Raw genomic sequence first — 21,076 nt, forward strand, 5'->3', positions numbered from 1 at the left:
TTGGACACTGTTTTCAGTGAGTGCTCTGGGAGTTTCATCTCCTTTTGTGCAGCTAAAAACTCTGTCTTACGCTTCCAGCTGTAAGAGAAGGAGCTCACCAACTTTTTACAGAGCCCCACAGCCCGGTCAAATCTTGGATCCTTCATGGCATTCTCTTCAGGAAATAAACATGATCAGAAAAAAAAAACAGTAAGACACAGGAAGACTCTTGTTGTTTATGCAACTTTTGATCAGAAATAAAAAAAAAAAAAGTTTTTTATTTCACTAATTATATACACCTACATAAGACAATTATCAAACATTTATTAATAAATAATAAACACTTATTCTAAACTCATCTGGGTTCACAAACATTAACATAATAGTATTTGACTAATCAAATATTTTTTAACTTTTAAATGTATCTAATTTGATAGATTAGCAGAATAAAAATGATGATTATTATACTGTAGACATATGACTCATTGTCATTATAATGTGTCATTATAATCGGGGGTGCACATAACTTTTTGAGTGTGTTCCTCAGGTGAGTAGCAGGAGCTGGTGTTTGGTACGCACTCCGCAGCGAGGTCTTAATAAGTGCAGATCGCTCCCTTAAGGTTTTGTGGTTTTTTATCGTCATTGTGCAACTTGACGGAACACAAGGTTGCGTCTTGAGCGTAATATGCATTAAACAAATGTATTGCGTTTCATTAAAAATGGTATGAAAGAATCAGTTGTTCTTTTGTGATAAAACCGAAATAAAATAAAATGCTATTTGAGTACGTATCTAATATCACGTGAGTGCGTGGTGCTTAAATATCGTTTAATAAATAACGTCACTGACTAAAGACTGTTGGTGAAGAGCGCACTGTCATTTGGCCGTCTTAAAGTAGCCGAAAATGCGCACAGCTGCGCCTCATTTAAAAATTACCACTGCCACAAGCGGAAAACACGCAAAATTATTTTATTTCAAAATGAAACCACTTTGTATGGTGCTTTCCGCCGGTGCAGAATAGGGTCCTGAGTCGGAGGAATAAACACTTTTCGAACATAAACGCAGTATCTAAACCGAAAGGACATAAAACAAATGGTGAAGGTGAAATTTTAATCGCACGCTGTCAAAAAGCGGTCACAGTCAAGAGCTCTTCTGTTTTGTACGCGAAAGCGCTGTAGTAACAAAATGACGTTACGCGTTCATCATTTTTGCCACGCATGCGTACCTGCGTACCAGTTATGTGCACCCCTGATTATAATATCACTAAAACAACAACAATTAATATTTTTAAATTGTCAAATTGTCTCAGTATATCTGAGAAAAAAACATACAACTTACCGATGGCTAAATGAAGTCTGTGACCAAAGCAGTGTAGCCTCAGCCAGTTATTCACAGATGCTGCCCTAATCATATTAGCTGCGTTGTCCGTTGTGATGCACACAAGTCTTTCTTCCACCAAGCCCCAAGCGGACATCGCTTCTTTGAGGCCCACTGCAATAAACTCCGCTGTATGGTCTTGTGGGAAAAACGAAGTTTGCAAAAGCTTGCTTTTCATCTCAGACTCGCTGTCAATAAAATTAACTGTCAAGCTCAAATACGGTTCCGCAGTTCTGCTTGACCATAAGTCGGTCGTGGCAGCAAAATATTCAAGGCTGAGCCTGAGAATTTCTCTTTCTATTTCTTTTCGGCATTTCGCATACAGCGAGGGCAGCGCAACATTGGAAAAATGGTTGTGTGAGGGAATGCTATATCTTTTATCAAGTGTTGCGATCATTTTTTTAAACCCCTCACTGCTCACGGTGGTTATTGGACACATATCCTTGGCTATATGGTACGTGATCGCCTCTGTTATTTCCCAGTGTCTTTGCGAGCTAGGCAGATATGGTATTGCGTTGAACAATGTCCCTGATATTGTTGTCTGTGTTGTGGATGGCTGGTAATTTTTTGTTGTTGCTGTTTGTGCCTTCAGTCGTTGAAATTCTTGATAGTGTACTTTGTGGTGGCTTTTAAGGTGGTTGATGAGGTTTGTTGTGTTACCTTGGGACGTTTGGACGGAACAGGAGCAAAGTTTGCACAAGACTCGTACCTGATCAACATCACATTCCTCGAAACCGAAATAGTTCCAGACAACTGAGTATGACCCCTTTTTAGGAACTAACGATCGCACTTCTGCACCTTCCTCACGTTGCTCCGCCATCATATGTTTATTCTGACTGACTGTTAATGCTTCTATTGACTTATACTGCTTCAGAAAGCGCTTGCAATCTAGACGCAGTAACGTCATAGTGACGCAGTCCAATCCGTAAACTCAGCCCATAAAAAACAGTTTGGTCTTTATACTGTAAAATCGCGACGATATTTATTAACTGATCGTGGGTCATAAATATCGTTATCATGAGAAAAAAAAGATGAATCGTGCAGCCCTACGCCGTTGCTTTCACATCATCACATATAGCTGAACATCCGGAGCACTCTGCATCCGTCACACTAGTTTGGCCATTTTTGAATATTTCAATCCACTCATAGGCGACTCTAGGAGAGAGAACTTTATCCCCATACTGAGCACACATGCAGGGATGAGTTTGTGCTCCCGGCACACCATCTGCCCACAAAAAGCGTATGACAGAATGCTGTTCCTCTTTGGTGCAATTTGTAAGTTTTGTGGCCATCTTCAGCACAGGATGACAACTTTTATACTAAACTGCAAGGGCAGCTGACTTGCCAGACAGAACTAGTCACATGACACTCAGACACAACCAATTACTACTCCTCCCTCCCGCCTTCACCGTCTCCAACGAAGATATAAAAGTGCAGAAACTTTTTGAACGTCTCTCGTATTTAGTCTTTGGTTTCACAGCTCGAAGATGTTGATTCAAAGACCATCCACCTTACGTATTCTTTGCAAAGTTCATTTAGGATTTCTTGGGTACTCTGGGTGCTTATTATTGTGCTTGGGTGGAAGTATACTTGAGGACCTCACTCTGTTTGTTATTAAAGAAAACGGGAGCTTGATGGAGCAAAACTAGCAAAAGCAATAGAAATTAAAGTCTTGACTCGCATGGCCTAACACGGGTAGGCAATGTCGGTCCTGGTGAGCTGCAGTATGTGCAGGTTTTTGTTCCAACCCAGTTCCTTAACGAGAACTCAATTATTGCTGACTAGACAAAAAGCCCGTTTCGACAACGCAAGATGAAACAGGCACGAGTTTGTGTCAGCAGTGTATGAAGAACAAATTATAAGTAAGAAATAAGAAAGTGATGTAAGTAATGATAATTAACTTAAGAGGTTTGGGATATGTATGACTTTATCACAGCAAAAAATACTGTACACTTAAAAAATACATGCTATTACAACGTTTTTTGTTTGTATACTGGAGGCCTGTCAGTATGCAACTAAAGCTGCGCATTCAGCTTCGGATGGACGTGAGTGAGTGAGTGAGTGAGGTGAAGCAAATTTTCTCTTTGGAGGCATTTGTATAAGTTGGAAGTGAGATGAACTTTGAAATGTTTGTCATGAATGTACCTGTTGAAGACAGTTGTATAATGCGTAGGCTAAATCCGCCGCCTGCCGCGATTTTGGGGTTGGATGCGCAGAAGGCGACTCCGCATTCGGCTTCGGACGGATGTGAGTGAGTGAGGAGGCAGGCAAATTATGTATTAAGATGAAGCACATATTGCTTAAGTGACATTTTGATGCTTCATTTTAGTGGTCTCGCTTGTTAAGGTTCTCCAACCTTAATTGCTTATTTCAATCTTAAACTGCTGCATTCAGTGTTTTAATTGCTCCTTATTAGCAATAAGATGTAAAAGACAAAGCAGCCAGCAGTTCTCCAGCTACCTTTTTTCCAATTACATCTGTGTGTGTTCATCATGCACGGTTTGATTTAATAAAACACTTAATAGAAAAATGTGACAGACTGAAAATGATCTGTTTTAGGCTTCAAATCATTTGGATGATATCCTTGGAAAGGAAAAAAATCTACAATATAAGAGCCTTACATTGCACAGACTAACAAAGCCATAAAAGTAAATAAGGTCTGAGATTGGCAATGATTGGTTTCTAATTAAGCAATTGGGTTGGAATGAAAACCTGTAGGCACTGCGGCTCACCAGGACCGACGTTGCCTACCCCTGGTCTAACAGCTCGATAGAGTGGGATTTGTCTGGGAGCTCTGTTGTAGTTGCAGTTTGAATCCAGATTGAGGCGACTCTCTATTGAGATATCTAATTCTTTGATAATTCTTTGCATTTATATAGCGCTTTTCTCACTACTCAAAGCGCACAGCAATTGCAGCTTAAGGGCCCAACAGAGCAGAGTCCCTTTTGGCATTTATGGGATTCATCCCAGCAATCTTCTGATTGTCAGTGCAGATCCCTAGCCTCAGAGCCACCACTCCGCCTATCTGGACTTTTATAAGGATCCAATCAGAAGTTTTAGTTCCTGTTGCCCTCATTTGGCATCTTCTTGCTGCTGCAGGTGAAAGAAGAGAGGATACTGTTAAGTAACCGCACCCCCTCTCACCCCCCAGGGAGGTATTGCTTACCTCAGGTGTGCCTGGAAGGTGATCTCGGTTACACCCGCGTGACACGATGTGACAAAGATGAGTGTTAGGTTCATAATCTGCTGTAAACTGGCTCCGACCGAGTGTTAAAAGTGTGTACCACACAATGAACTGGGGTGCCAGTCTGGGTTGGTTTTTGTTGCTTTTTGTGCCCACTTTTGGTTAAGGTCCAGCAGCAATTTGTTGTAACAGTAACAAGCTTTAAGTGAAAAGCGAAAGCCAGTAACATGGATGCAGATATTTTCCTGGTGGAGAACAAAATTGTGGAGTGTGCTACAGAAATGGCGCAGGTCTTTTTGATTTATACAAAACCAAGGTATACTGCAGTACCTGTAGCAGGATAGCTCTGGAGATTTCCCCGGGCTTAATTTCTTCTGGGGCACAGAATTCAGAGAAGATCACTTGAGGGAGTTCAGTTAATTTAATAGAAATTCGTAAGGCTGATGGGTGCCCACAAGGAGGCCACTGGCAATAGATACGCTCTCCAGCTAGGTGTCAACCCACACAGGATTCCTGGGTGTTCATTGTCCCTTTTTTACATGTGAGCTAAAGCTCAGAACTGCAGGGTCACTGGGTCCAGTTTGGTCACTTCAAGGAACATGGAAAAGAGCTTAGATGGTGTTCCTGACTCCAGAAAAGTGATTACAAGAAATACCTCCAGTGGTGGTCCAAAGCCTTCCGCTTAGACTGCCGGTGAGCTTGGAGTCCAGAGAGTGAGATGAGCCAGGGCTCAGTTAGCAAGAGGAAGCAAGGCCAGAGGATTATGGAAAGAGGTACTGCGCTTTTGTTCCTGCATAGGCCGACCATAAAGAAAAATAAACTTTCTTACCTTTAGAAATCTTCTGCTTTTCTTGGATGAAAGTGTTCCTATAATGAAAGGTTCTGACCTTTCACTTTCAGTTTACATCAAAGGAAGTTCACACTGGCCTAAGGCATGGCAGTTCATTGGCATGCACTGTTATGGCACGTTGCCACACCCACCATATGACGAACCACCCGGATTGGGACCCGAATGCAGCCGTGCAATGGGTGACAACTCAGCAGCACACTGGAACAGTGTGAGGTGTTTTATGTTGGCTGGAGTGCCAATCCTACCACCAACTCCCAAGTTTTACCTGTAAGTTGGAGGACCTGCTTGTAGGGCTGGATGGCAGATTAACGTCCTACCCAGGACTTTGCTCGGAGGCCCAACGGAGTAGAATCACTTCTGGCATTTATGGGATTTGAGCCAGCAACCGTCCGATTTTGCCAGCGCCGATCTCTTTCCTCTGTGCAGAAAAAGTGTGACGCAGTGACAACAGTGAGGTGTTCATTGCCTCAAATGTTTTAGGTGTTCAGTTGCAGATGGTTCTGCTAGTGGGGGGGAAGCAAATCCCTGACTTGGATAGTCTCTTCCACAAAGTGTGTCTCCTCTTTCAGTTTTAAAATTCACCCCTGTTGAGGCTGAGAGGCAGCTCAGCTTCTCTCCGAATTTGTCTGTTTTTGCCCACTAATCACACACGTTGCTAATCGTACCTCCCCACCAAGCTGAGTCAGTGCTAGGAGGATCTGATGGTACCTTCAGGGTGTTCAGCGTCTTCTGCTGCCATTATACCTCCTGCACTCTGACATTTGTACTTGACATGGTACCTCTAACATCCCTTAAATGTTCAAAACGTGCATCTGATAAATTGGCCAATCAGCATTTTAAGTGCATGTTTCAAATCAATCTGAACAATGAACATTCTCAGAATATATTTGCTGAGAATCATAAAGGGTAATTTGTGAGACACTGAGCCTGTGAACCATCCTACTCTAACCGGTGTAATTAGGTCATTTTTAGTTGAGTGGTACTTAACTCACTGAATGACTCCCAGAATTAATGCTGTTAATGGTGCCACATGGGAGGGAATTGTCTGGAGCAGTGGTTCCCAAAGTTGACTGGGCTCCGACCCACCTAACAAAAACTGCCAAATTCGGGACCCACCTCTTAGCCGTCTTAAAAAGGGGGCATAAAATATTGGTAACGCTCAGATTCCCTAGTAGCGAGTCGCGGAACTACTTAATGGTGTCTTATTTGTTCGGGCTGTTTATTTTGTTTAAAGTATTTTTTTCATTTGACATTAATTTGTTATCATCACAGACAACATATATTGTACTTTAGCTCACAAACAGTCACTATGGAAATTTAAGCGTCACCAATATGAATGAAGGACTTTTCAAATAAGAAAAAAAACAACTTTAAGTTACAATTTTTTATTACTTAAATACTTACAAGGACTGTTATTTCAATAAGAAGGGTGTATTTCTTTCCTATTTTTTGTCATTACAGCTTTAGCATCAATTTCAATTTTAGTTACTTTTAATTGCAGTGAGTTTGATACGTCCAATTTATTTCGGTATTTAGTTTTAATGCTGATCATAGCCGAAAATCCGGCCTCACATAGATATGAGGTACTGAAGGGGAGGAGGACTTTTATAGCTTCATCAAACAGGCAAGGAAAGTTCCCAGCAACTGAGAGCCAGAATTTCGTTAACTGCTTGCGATTGAAACTATTTTTCAGTGACGTATCTTCTGATAAATCAATGAGTTCTTCACTTGCTTTTGTTGACATACTACTTGGTAGGCGGTCTTGAAATGGGTTACAAATCCAATTCAACGAGTCGAGCTTTTTCATCTCTTCCCCGAAATAGGCATCAAAGTTATTTTTTAACAATGATAAATGAGTGGAAATTGCAGACAGTATGTTCGTCTTTGGCTGCACTTGGTTTTCTATAATAAAAGTTTCAAGAGTTTCAAAGCAATCATACTTGCCATCCTCAATACAACTTTTCCACAACATAAGCTTTTTCATAAACGCTCAAATTCTATCGTGAACTGCAAAAATGTCTGATTCGTTTGAACCTTGCAAATACAAATTGAGTTCGTTTAATTTTGAAAAAATATCCACCAAGTATGTGAGCTTGAGAATGAATTCTTTATCCAGTAGAGATTCAATATATTCAGTTTTTCCTTCCAAGTAAATTGTAACTTCATTGCGTAATTCCACTAATCGTGTCAGTACTTTCCCCCTGGATAACCAACGTACCTCCGTATGCAGAAGAAGAGATGTATGAAGACTACCCATTTCTTCACACAGCTTTTGAAATAAACGTGCTTGTAAGGGTTTTGTTTTAATATAATTTACAATTTTCACAGCTGTATTTAGTACTGTTTTGAAATCATTAGGTAATGCTTTTGAAACCAGTGCTTCTCTGTGAAGGCTACAGTGTGTCCACAAAGCACAGGGGCTTTGTTTAAGAACTCTTGTAACGACACTGCTATTTTTCCCGCACATAGCCCGCGCACCGTCAGTGCATATACCGAAACAGTTCTTCCACTGTAAACCTTTCTCTTTTATATAGGAATCAATTGCATTGAAAATTTCCTCGGCCGTTCCACAACTAATTGGCTTGCAGAACAAGATATCTTCATGTGCGTCGTTTTGCCATATATAACGCACAAAAACAAGTAGTTGAGATAGGCCTTGCACGTCAGTAGACTCATCTAGTTGTAGCGTATAATATTTACTACAAACTACCCTCCGGATTAATTCGTCCTCTGCCCATTCAGCCATTTCGTCGATTCGTCGTGCAACAGTATTATTGGACAGTGGTATGCGCTTGATTTCCTTTACTTCTTTTTCTCCAAACATCGCTCCAACAGCATCTTTAATCGATGGTAACACTAAATCTTCGCCAATGGTATGAGGCTTTCCTGCTCTGGCGATCCTTAAGCTAATGAGGTACGAGGCATATACAGCATTTTCATTAATATTAATGAAATGTGAAACAATATTTTTTGAAGATTTCATATCCAACAATTTTCTTTGAAAAAAATCTACTGGCTTATTCGTAAAATGGGAATGCTTCGTTTCTATATGACGCGTCAACTTACTTGGGCGCATACTTTCGTTCGCTAATATTTCGTAGCAAATCACGCATTGAGGACGCGGATCTATCGCATCATGATTCAAAGTGAATCCTAGTTTTAGATATTCAGGGTCATATTTTCTTACAACTTTCCTTCGTTTCGATTCATGCAAACTCGTTGAGGGAGCTTGGAAGTCAGCCTCAGTGCCACTTTTGTCATTTATAAGAATATCTTCTGTCTTTTCATCACAATCAACCGGCGGCGGCAACGTAGTTTTTGCTATCCGTTTCAACCACTTTTCCATTATTATATTCAAACGTTAATAATTGTTTTTAAAAAGATTATAAGGGCGTACGCTAACGAACACAACACAACGCGATAAAGAATGTCACAAAAACAAAAGACGTCCGGCTGTTAGCCCGATCGGTCAGAACATCGTCTTATGTTTCAGGGCCCACTCAATATTCGCTCGCGACCCACCAGTGGGTCGCGACCCATAGTTTGGGAAATGCTGGTCTGGAGACTTAAGTAGGAAAATTAGCTCATTACACAAAAGAGGACAAGGGTACAAGAACAGTAGCAAGTCATTGTTAACAATCCAAAACATGGTAGTAATGCAGAAATTCATAAGGTATGGACTTCCAGGCTGTCTGGTAGTTTTACGGTTCAAATCCTGTTACTGCCAGAAGAGACCCTGCTGCATTGGGCCTTTGAGCAAAGCCTTTAACCTGCTCCAGTGGCAACTGTACAATGGCCGACCCTGAGCTGTGACCCCCAAAGGTAATGCAAAAAGGCAGTTTCCTCTTGGGGATTAACAAAGTATATCAAAAAAAAAAAAAATCAAAGTATAGACTTTTGTGACGAGCACCTTGAACTGTTCAGGCTGTTGTGATGCATTATCATCTTGTGATGAGTATTTATTTTTTTGCTGAGAAAAGTGCTGGAAAAAATCACTAAGCAAAAGCTGTGGAAAGCCAAACTGGAGTGAGTGTCTCATCTCGTACAGTTAAATGCACCCTGCACAGAAGCAGAATACATTGTCGTGGTTCACTCCGGAAGCCACTGCTGAAGTCAAAGCACTAGGCATCCCATTTAGCTTTAGTCAAGACATTTATTAACAAAGCTGAAGACTTTTAGAAATATATTCTCTGGTCCGATGAGACCAAAATCAATTCTTTTCAGACGGTGCCCAAAATGTTGGGCCTCACAAAGGGGAGGGGTACAGCGAGAAGTGTGTGGTTTCCCACAGTGAAGCATGCCAGTGAGTTCTTCAATAGGAGATGTATGAGTTCTAAAGGTGTGGGAGAAACTGTACTTTGATAGTTTCACAGATTCACAGGAGTACTGCAAAAACCTTGAATGAAAAGATGCTGCCTTCCCATCACACCTTAGGTCATCGGCTTCAGACCAAAAAAAAAAAAACTGCTTACAACCTATGCATCTTACGACTGCTATCAGTCAAATTGGCAAGCAATAGTTTTTGCTCCGTATGCTGGGACTCATTCATCTCGATCTCATTTTATTACCTGCAGTAGTTTCGACTACTTTCAGTTACATTTGTCTTAAAATTACAGGTAACAAGGCTGTAAGAGCCATTTACTAGTTACATAAGATACATAAATGTTTTACTAAATGTTAGTGCATAATCTATGGGAGGTTCCTAAAACCCCCATCAGTTGAATAGAATTGGTTTATTCTAACTGTTTCTAGCTTCTCTGACTAAACATTATTCTGTTAGTGATCAGCCTTGTCATGTGTAAGGCGTAGAGGGCACATGGTTTTAAACCGTGCCTTTTGAGCCATGCGTACCTTGTGTGCGTGTTTTGTGTGCCAAGTAACATGCAAGACAAAGCACTTAATTGAATGTGCTGTGCCATACATTTAAAGTGTACAGAAGTTGATCTTTTTTAAGTATAGAAACCACTAAAGTTTTACAAGAAAAGCGAAGTTTAGAGAAGATGCATTTTTTTCTTTTTTTTTTTTGCCTTTTATTCTACGTGTGTAGCAACTTTTTTCTTTATTCTTGTGTGGATTGTTTGCTTTGAATTTTCACTACATATTTTAAAACGAACTTTTGGACTGAGAGATTTATTTCGGCACGCATTTTACCTGGGCTTGAACTCTCCTTAACACTCCTGCGGCTACATAGGCAATTGACCTCGACACAAACATAAAGGTGATCAAGCAGCATGAGGGAGGAAGGAAAGCGAGTGCAATCGTGATTTTTATCCCATTGTAACTGGTGTTTGCTGCACCGCATGCATTGTACTTGAATCTGGTTAACATCTGAAACTTCTGTGTTGTGACTCGCGATGTTCCGCTTTGTGCGAACCACCAACCACCACAAAGGGATAATGTAACCACACTGAACTGCTTTATTTGTTAATGTTTACTTTTAACAGGCTGAAATGTTAAAATGGAAAACACCATGAACACTGGGAGAGGCTCACACTGATGACATGATATGACACAACACAGACAAAGAAAGGGCTTGTGAAGCTGTTAAGGGTTCGGCATCCACGTGAGCAACCATAATAACAAAACAATAAAATTTACAAAAAATATCTATACAATGTGCTAAGAATGATGATAGAAAAAGATATAAAACATACAGAATGACTTAAGGGACTTGTTACACAGTACTATACACACGGTGCGGTTTAAATACATATACTGGTCCGTCTTACGACTGGCCCTTCTGAACCAAACGTGGTTGTTAGTTTCCAACTACCTGTAATTGGGAACAGATGGCTCATAAAATTAAACATTTAGAATATAAAGCTTTAAGTTTTTATTTTATGGTGATTCTCTGTGCTCTGTTTCTTCAATTATAAATGTCAGGGCAGGGAATGTATTTTTTTTTTTTTTATATATATATTTTGAATGTATAGAAACCACTTAACTACAGAACACAATTCTAATAGCAACTGCATACATGTCGTATTTGTGAAAAAATACTTTCACCTGAAAATTTTTGAATGTATCCTTTAACTTCCATCACTTTGGACTTTCAGGTTTAGCTGAATTCGGCTGACCCCCCCCCCCCCCCCCCCCTTTTTTTTTTTTTTTTTTTTTATATAACCCTTAACAGTTTTTGGCTGGCATCTTTTTTTTGTTGTTCAGAAGAGCCATACCTTAATGTATGCCATGTTTCTATTCTGTCCACCCTTTATTCCTTCATTGGCTGCAGTTTTTACTGTACAAGCTAAACTTTTAGGGTAACATGTTACACCCCATCTTGGTTTTATCTATTATTATATTGCATTTTTTTCTCTGTCCTTGTGCAGACCATTATAACAGTAACCTCTTGGCTTTCCCTTAATTTTAGTATGTCTGACCATTCAGGAAATTTCAATGTGAGGTGGTTTTCTGATGTAGCATTTCCCATGTAAAGCAGGTTTTTATTCTTTTATACCCCTTTTCTTAGTCCCGTCATTGTTCCCTTAGTCTATCTATCATGTGCAGTGGTTTCCTGGTCTATTCAGAGCTAGGATGTGATGTTTACAATGACCAATGCAAATGTCCTCAGTGCTTTCTCTGTGCTGGCCAGCCTCTAGTGTTGCATTGTTTTCTTTCATGGCAGGCAAGGCAGAGAAACCCGAGGACAATGGAAACAAATTTGCAGTGTAAGGTTTTTTTTTTTTTATTCCCTGCCTGTGCCAAGTTTATAAAAAGATCAGAAGTCCAAGTCTTCAGTACCATTTTTTCCACTAATCTCTGCCGATTCCCTTTGCGTGGCACTACTTGCCACTTCTGACATTGTTGGGTTTTTATATCAAATGACAACAAGTAAGGATGCACAATAAATAAGGCATACGTCTGGTGAACTTATTGGGACATGAAGGTAAGTGCAAAAAAGGCAGTGTATGAGAAGTTGTGGAGGAGAATCACAACCACCTGCAGTCTTGTGCTCATTCACACCTTCTGTTACTTATTTTATTTTTTGCTATTTGGCTGATGCCTTTATCCAAGGTGACTTGCAATATTTGAAGTACAATTGGTTTAATTTCATATGCTAAGTTAAAAATGGTTGTGCCTACATAAAATGGATCCAAACACTGTGAAATTAATACAGCCACATATCTGGCTGAGCTCTAAAGGTAATAAGTAGCTAAATGACAAAACTAAAACATTATTTGCTACCTTTGCAATACTCTTATGACTGGTCATCCCAAGTGTTTCTTCTCAGGCTGTGGTACAATGTTGGCCATTACGGGACGCCTCCATGTACTCGCCCACACAGAGCACAGTATGAAATGCCAGTTAACATCATGCACATTTTTGAAGTTATGGGAAGAAGACTCACTTTTATCACAGGGAGAATACAATACAATTTATTTTTGTATAGCCCAAAATCACACAAGAAGTGCCGCAATGGGCTTTAATAGGCCCTGCCTCTTGACAGCCCCCCAGCCTTGACTTTCTAAGAAGACAAGGAAAAACTCCCAAAAAAACCTTGTAGGGAAAAATGGAAGAAACATTGGAAAAGGCAGTTCAAAGAGAGACCCCTTTTCAGAATAGCCAGAATCTTCCTGGACAATAACTAGGATCCATGAAGCAGCACAATCGTGCTGTTCAGGAGTGTATCTGAACAGAATCCAACAGAAAAGTGCTGTTATTCATGTATTTAAATCTTCATCATGTATAGTATTTACCCTAACATTTTCTGTAAGTAGCCTACATGTATCCTGCATTTTTCATTAATAGTAGTGGCTTTGCCCACTGCTTGCTTTACTTGCCATCCTCACGTATGGGGATGCAGATGTACAATTTAAACAGATTATTTTCATGGGAATTGTTACATATGTATAATAGAACTATTTTATATTACAGTGAGTAATTAACCATAGTAAAAAATAGTACAATGTAATAATTTGAAAGTAAATTGTTTCATGTTGCGTTAGAGGTATTCGTTCCGTTATACGATTTTTGTTCTGTTTGGCTTTGAAATTAACATGCAAATACTTTTTAAACTTACACTTTTAATGTAAAACTTCAGTAAAAAAATTTTTGAACAATTTCGCATTGAATTTGGATTCTGTGTTTGGACTTTCATCATGACGATGCAACGTATAACTGCCCGTGATTGAATTTCGTTTCTTTCTCTAATAAACAACTTTTTTGAATGTTTGTCTGAGATTTGTTAATTGTCTTTGCCAAAGCTATTTTAACGGGAGTTATCCGCGGAAGATGTACTACATTACCTTTCTTGGATACATCCTTCTTTCTACAGTAATTTGTACGGAGGAAGACCAGTCGGTGTTAATGGTTGTAGATATTCTTTGAGATATTGTAAGTTGATGTTTTCATCTTCCACAACATCACCACCAACGGTCTCCGCAGAGTCTATTGATATGCATTTAACCAATTTGCTGTGTAACCAATCGACAATTTTGGCCTTAATTCAGTTAACTTTGTTTCTCGGTGCTAGGATTGCCCGTGTACTCATTTCTTCTGTTAGTAACCCTTCATGATATTCTTCAATAAGATTTGGACATAATACGTAGTCTTTAATTGTGAACTTAAAGTGAGGGAAACGTTAAAATTTATAAGGGCTGAGAGAGCAGGAACTGTCTATCAAAAGTATTCACACGAATGAGAGGTGAGAGGACCGTGTGCGTGGTTGAATATGGTTGAGAGGAGGGCGGGACTTGAAAAAATCTCATGGCCAAAGTCTTGTCTTGTGGGACTTAAAGAAATCTCGTCTTGTCTCAGGATTTTTTATGTAATAGAGAGATATAAAGTATCCTAAAAACATTAAGTATCTATTACGTCAAATGTAATCACAAAAATGGCATTTCAGACTGACCTGGTTATTTTATATTATTGATTGACATGAAAGTAGAGCTACAACAAACATTTGATAATTTGTTTGGTATTGCTCTGTGCACAGGTGTAACTTTGTATGGCATCAATGAGAAGGTGGGAATAGCTGATGAACAATGGCAACAAAAACCACAAAGAAAGAGGGATGTACAGTTAAGATTTTCAGACAAAGGCAGCAAGACACATCCTGATCAAAACAGACACTTAACCATAGAATGCCAGTTTTGGGAAATGGGTGTTTTGCTGTACTGGTTGGTTACTACAGAACCAGCCAGAACTATATGTGTAAGCCATTTTATGGTGATAGATAGAACTTTATTTGCCCCTAGGGGGAAATTTGACTTTTCGCAGAAGTCCTTGTAGTGAGAAGTCAAGCAAAATGACACCTTTTTATTGGCTAACTAAAAAGATTACAATATGCAGGCTTTTGAGGCAACTCAGTACTATAGAAGCCTTTTAAATAAATATACATAAATAGATAAGTTAGTAAATATATACACACACACACACACACACACTCTCTCTTTGGTCTGAACACAAACTGGAATTACTATAAAGCAAGAAAAATTCAAAAAGTCAAACCAATTCCCAACAAAACACATCACGCATGCAGTGTTCATGTACTATCGAACAAATGAGTTTCCAAATTGGAAATTCCACATGAGCAATTTGTGAAGTTTCAGCTCAGTCGGATATTTCAGAGAAGAGAAAGGGTATCCCAATTTTCCGAGTGGTGGCATAACACAAGGCTTATGGCACCAGACATGATTCTTGAAATGTGAATGTGTGTCTGGGGAATAACTTCCATAGAGTTTTGTTTGTAGGTAACCGCAAACCCTGCTGTTGAAAAGGTCATACCCATTGGTCCCCACGCCTAGTTTCCTCCACACTGTACACTATAAACATTTGGGGATATAACTGAGAACACAAGCAAAGTAACCTGTTGACGGCTAAAAAAAACTTGTGTTAAATTTGTCAAGGCTGCATTAACAGTAATGTTTCAAAAATGATGTGTTCAGAATAATGTCTGATTCAGTATTGTGGTCTATAAATTCTTAATATGTTCTGCTACATAAGTTTGGCATTTACAATTGAACAGTAACTTTAACTTCCTTCAGTTACTCCTTCAGGTGTGTAGTCGGATCTTGGATGCTGTGTAGCCTCGTCTGTGGTTCTGCTGGTATCAGGGTTGTTAAACACATTTACTTCTTTGGGTGTTTTGACTACACAAATCTACATCTTCTGTGGCTCTTTATCACTTGCTCAACATGAGTTTTCTTCATTTCCTGTTAAATGTGTATGACAGTGTCCCATTTAGCTCAAGTACACATTCTACAGTTCATCTTTTCGGACTTAGTTGCCAATTCTTTCAACATCACATTTCCTCTGACTGTGATCAAGAGAGACCACAGATAACCGATGGCAGCACATTGGCATTCAAAGACATCACTGGACTAGTGCTAAAAGCAAGCAAAGTATAATCTGCAGCCAGTGGACACAATCAGGGTGACGCATGGCGGTTTGTATGATCTTGTGTGAGTGGCCATGATCCTGGGTGAGCTTCATAATATTCCGTATGGACTCTGCTATGGCTTTGTAGTTCTTAGGCACAGCTTTTCAAAATGATGTGAAGAAAAACTTCATGGTGAGCTCAATTTCTTGCCCATTTTTGACTGGGCTACATATGCCATTTGTTAAGTCTTCAATTCATGAATTATTTAATCATTGTTGTTGTTTATTTTATTTTAAATTTTTTTTTTTTTTGCAAAGTTCTGTTTCCTTAAGCAAGTTTCTTTCACTCTCAACAGAGACACTACGAAACTACTTCTCTCAATATGGCGAGGTAGTAGACTGCGTAATTATGAAAGATAAAAACACCAACCAGTCCAGAGGCTTTGGCTTTGTGAAATTCAAGGATCCCAATTGTGTCCGGACTGTGCTGGATTCAAAACCCCACTCACTAGATGGAAGAAATGTGAGTAGAACATTGTATAAGACAATGGTTTTAATGGTTTTCCTAATTTAAGAAAAATTTTCTTTCAGAAAACTGTACTACTGCCTCCCTGAGACTCCCAAGTTGTTTTGCAAAAGTTGGGAAAAGAACTTTTAACAACGAACGTTGTTGGGCTGAATGGCCTCTCAGAGCTTCTGTCACTAGAAATTCCTTTTCAGTCTCCCTCTCTACATTTTCTAGAATACTCATCAGTGTTAAATGTTGTTATAAATGCCTGTTTTCTTCGCTTCTCTCTGTAAAGATACACACTTGAAGATGTGCGTAAGAGGAAAATGTATCTGACACTTTCTCATGTCAGTTGTGACCAAAGAAGTTTTCTATAAACGGTGACACCAAAATTAGCAATGAGGAGACAATATGCCCGCCTTGGTTTTGGACATACTCTGTATTCTATGAGATGTTTTGTTTTACAGCATTTTATTTCTCCTCCAGATCTTTTTTTTTATTACAAAACAAAAAATAGAGATTCATATTTTCATTCAAAAATGGGGTCTACTCTTCTCAGCTCTAAGTTTTTTCACTTAATAGTTTTTATATGTTTTAATGGTTTATTGTATGTGAGCATTAAGACATCTATTTTTAATTCCATTGCTATTAATAGTGCAGTGGTTCTCGGGTTCCGTTCTGGGAAACCACTGTGGCTGCAGATTTTTCAATTGTTTTTAACTGGCCTTTCTGGTGTCAATCTAGAAGTTTCAAACAGGGTTTATTCCATTTTTATAGTTCTATAGCAAGCATTTTTAAAGGGTGTATTTGTGTAGCCTTTAAAATATTCCTACTTTTAATATTTTGTGTTGTTCAGTGAATTTTTTTTTTTTTTTTTTTTGCGAGCCAATTTGGCATCTTCGCAAGCCACAGTTTCCATGTAACATCATTTTTATAGAATCACTATTCATAATCGTCCTGGGGAAAAGGTTGTCCCCTTGGAGATTTGCCGCCTGTTGTCGTCCCAGGGATGGGGTGGGATGATGACTTCTAGTTGCCCACGGCTAACCATTGCAAGGTATTCTGCAAACTGGTCTCGACCCTTTCCCATTCAGTGCTATTGAGATTCACGACTTAACATCTCACAACCTATGATTTAAGTAATGCTGGTTTAAGCCTTTGCTTAATGATTAGCTCATAGATGGATGTAAGTAGCACTAATAGAACGATTTCTTTCTAGGGCTACATTCACGCTACTACATTTTCATTTAAAAATGGCTGCCTAAAAACTGTCCACACTTGCATTTTCATGTTGTGTTTGAGTCTGTTTTCATCCATACTAACACAACTGAAAATCCTTAAGATGTAATTGTCTGCCCATGCTGGGTATGCACGCAACATAGCCTCCTTGAAGCGGGCATTCACTCTGTGATTTTTATGTACTTATTTTGGGCATGATATTAAGCCTGATTTATTTGATTGACTTACTGAGTCCTTCTGAATTTCCACCTCATCAGCCTTTGTTTTACATGCAGTATGAAAGGGGTTGACATGCCCGATTTTGCATCTTGCCATGGGGCACTCACATGATGGGAAGAGTTTCTGTCATATTTGAAATTTCAGATGGCGGTCTCGTAATGTGAGCACTTTCGCAAGCCGATTTGTTGATCTGTTTAAGCCATTAAATTTCCTGAAATTCATTGTTCAACGAAGGCAGTTTGTGTACATTGTCCACGTAGGCCATGATGTGAATGCTCGGACTATATCAATGAGACCGTATGTGCAGCTTGAGCACATAAATGACTGGCAGCTCTGTCTTGCAGTCTGACTTGTCGCTTGACCAGCTTCATTTGTGTCAGAATGTGTGTTTCTTCCATGAAAGCTGACCAGTCAGGGAATATGATGTTGTAATACACAGGATCCAACCAGGGAAGAGCCACATAATAAGCACAAACCAACCAGAGTGAGATGATTCATTATTGCCCATCTACTCTGAAACGCTGCTTGGTGTTCTTAGAAGTACAATATCTCACAAAAGTGAGTACACCCCTCACGTTTTTGTAAATATTTGATTATATCTTTCCATGGGACAACACTGAAGATATGACACTTTGATACAATGTAAAGTAGTCCGTGTACAGCTTGTATCACAGTGTAAATTTGCTGTCCCCTCAAAATAGCTCGAGACACAGCCATTAATGTCTAAACCGCTGGCAACAAAAGTGAGTATACCCCTAACTGAAAAATGTCCAAATTGTGCCCAAAGCGTCAATATTTTATGTGGCCACCATTATTTTCCAGCACTGCGTGTTGGGCATGGAGTTCACTGGAGCTTCACAGGTTGCCACTGGAGTCATCTTCCACTCCTCCATGAAGACATCACGGAGCTGGTGGATGTTAGAGACCTTGCGCTCCTTCACCTTCTGTTTGAGGATGCCCCACAGATGCTCAATAGGGTTTAGGTCTGGAGACATGCTTGGCCAGTCCAGCACCTTTACCCTCCGTTTCTTTTGGCATTCATGGTTCCCTCAATGAACTGTAGCTGCCCAGTGCTGGCAGCACTCATACAGCCCCAAACCATGACACTCCCACCACCATGCTTAACTGTAGGCAAGACACACTTGTCTTTGTAGTCCTCACCTGGTTGACACCATCTGAACCAAATAAGTTGATCTTTGTCTCATCAGACCAGAGGACATGGTTCCAGTAATCCATGTCCTTAGTCTGCTTGTCTTCAGCAAACTGTTTGCAGGCTTTCTTGTGCATCATCTTTAGAAGAGGCTTCCTTCTGGGACGACAGCCATGCAGACCAATTTGATGCAGTGTGCGGCGGGCTTATGGTCTGAGCACTGACAGGGTGACCTCTGCAGCAATGCTGGCAGCACTCATATGTCTATTTTCAAAGACAACCTCTGGATATGACGCTGAGCACAGGCACTCAACTTCTTTGATCAACCATGGCGAGGCCTGTTCTGAGTGGAAACTGTCCTGTTAAACCACTGTATGGTCATGGCCACAGTGCTGCAGCTCAGTTTCAGGGTGTTGGCAATCTTCTTATAGCCAAGGCCATCTTTATTTAGAGCAACAATTCTTGTTTTCAGATCCTCAGAGTTCTTTTCCATGAGGTGCCATGTTGAACTTCCAGTGACCAGTATGAGAGAGTGAGAGCGATACCAGCAAATTTAACACACCTGAGACCTTGTAACACTAACGAGTCACATGACACCGGGGAGGGAAAATGGCTAATTGGGCACAATTTGGACATTTTTCACTTAGGGGTGTACTCACTATTGTTGCCAGTGGTTTAGACATTAATGGCTGTGTGTTGAGTTATTTTGAGGGGACATTAAATTTACACTTTTATACAAGCTGTACATGTACAACTTTGTGTCAAAGTGTCATATCTTCAGTGTTGTCCCATTAAAAGATATAATATTTCCAAACGTGAGGGGTGTACTCACTTTTATGAGATACTGTATACGTCTCTGGGGCACGTTTTTCAGAAGTGTTTGTTTTTCATGGGTTTTAAACGCAGATGATGTGTGAGTGGAAGCTGAAAATGTAGACAAATTTCAGTGTTTTTAAACAGAAATGTAGCAGTGTGGACAGGGCCCAGGAGTCCTTTACAATCACGTGTTTAATTGTCAGTACTTGAGATGCAGCTAAAGCTGTTGTTACATTGCATGACTTCTAGTTGAAGGGGATGTCAAACCCAATGATTGTAGTTTCATGATCTCGTCACTTGACGATGTCACGTTCCACAATTGCAGAATATGTGAAGTGAGGCTCCTCCATGATGGCTTTCCAGTACAGTTTCACATTTTCAAAAATATCAAAGTGAATTTGCCCCTTTTGCTGATGACCAATGACTTTATAGCCACAGCAAATTCAGCTATTATCTCTAGAACTCTGCCCCGCCCAAAATGACCAAACAGAAATCATGCAACATTAGACGGGTGCATCTCATCTACTTGACGGGTTCAAAACACAAGTTTTCCTTATTTCTTGTAGCTGCATTATACATATTATACTTTTGATTACCGTATATACTCGCGTATAAGTCGGGTCTTGAAATCCAAAAAATCGGTCATAATATCAGACCCCGACTTACACACCCATTCAAAAATGTGATGCTTAATTTTTTTTTTTTTTTTAAACATCTTCTTGCCTCCTCCATTCTCTCATCAGTTTCTCAGGAGCATCGAAGTTTGTTGCAGCAGCGCAGTTACCAATTTCTTTTGCTACTTCAGCGATGTTTAATACCAGCTTCATACTGTATTTTCTTTTGATCGAATGCTCCGTCGTAGATAAGAGATGCTCTTACGATAAAGGTGTATGAGGGTGTGAGATACAAAAACACAAAAGCAGTGCAAACGTCGCTTCGGAATAGTTTGGGTATTGCCGTGTGGTCACGTAGGCACAATACATAGGGGGGAAAAAAGGCGGTATGCCCCGTGGTTACTCTCAGATGGGCATTAGCATATAATCTCTTGGACCAATAGCGTGACATTTCCGCATTCGACTTATACGACCGACATTATAAAATACCAGAAATTATACATTAAAATCTACTCCCGACTTATTCGCGGGAGAACTTATCCGCGAGTATATACTGTAAGTGCTCATTGGTTGTCAGCTCTCACACTCACACAAGCCTACTCCTACGACTAAAGTACAAAATCAAATCTGGTGTGTTTTGGTCAGATTGAGTCATTGGGCATATCAGACTTCATAAATGGCAAACATGTGAGCGTGTCGTGACTGCCTCTGACTTGCAGAAATTATGTAAATTCTGCAACTGAAATCCACTGGAAATCATGTTGTGTGACATGGCCTCAAAGGATCAGCCGAGAGTAAATTAAGAAAATCCCTAAAGCAATG

At 39.8% G+C, this 21,076-nt stretch overlaps 1 protein-coding gene across 5 annotated transcripts in view; it reads left to right on the top strand.

Annotated features, from left to right (window-relative positions):
- The window catches only part of dazap1 (DAZ associated protein 1), a 122,099-nt gene that overhangs the window by 37,474 nt on the left and 63,549 nt on the right, over nucleotides 1-21,076 (top strand). For all 5 annotated transcript variants that reach the window (XM_028816636.2, XM_028816635.2, XM_028816634.2 and 2 more), the window contains exon 3: nucleotides 16,065-16,231. In XM_028816636.2, coding sequence (XP_028672469.1) covers nucleotides 16,065-16,231 — 167 coding nt within the window. The remainder of the gene's footprint in view (nucleotides 1-16,064; nucleotides 16,232-21,076) is intronic.

Source organism: Erpetoichthys calabaricus, chromosome 12 (assembly GCF_900747795.2).
Source record: "Erpetoichthys calabaricus chromosome 12, fErpCal1.3, whole genome shotgun sequence".
In the NCBI taxonomy this organism is placed as follows: Eukaryota; Metazoa; Chordata; class Cladistia; order Polypteriformes; family Polypteridae; genus Erpetoichthys; species Erpetoichthys calabaricus.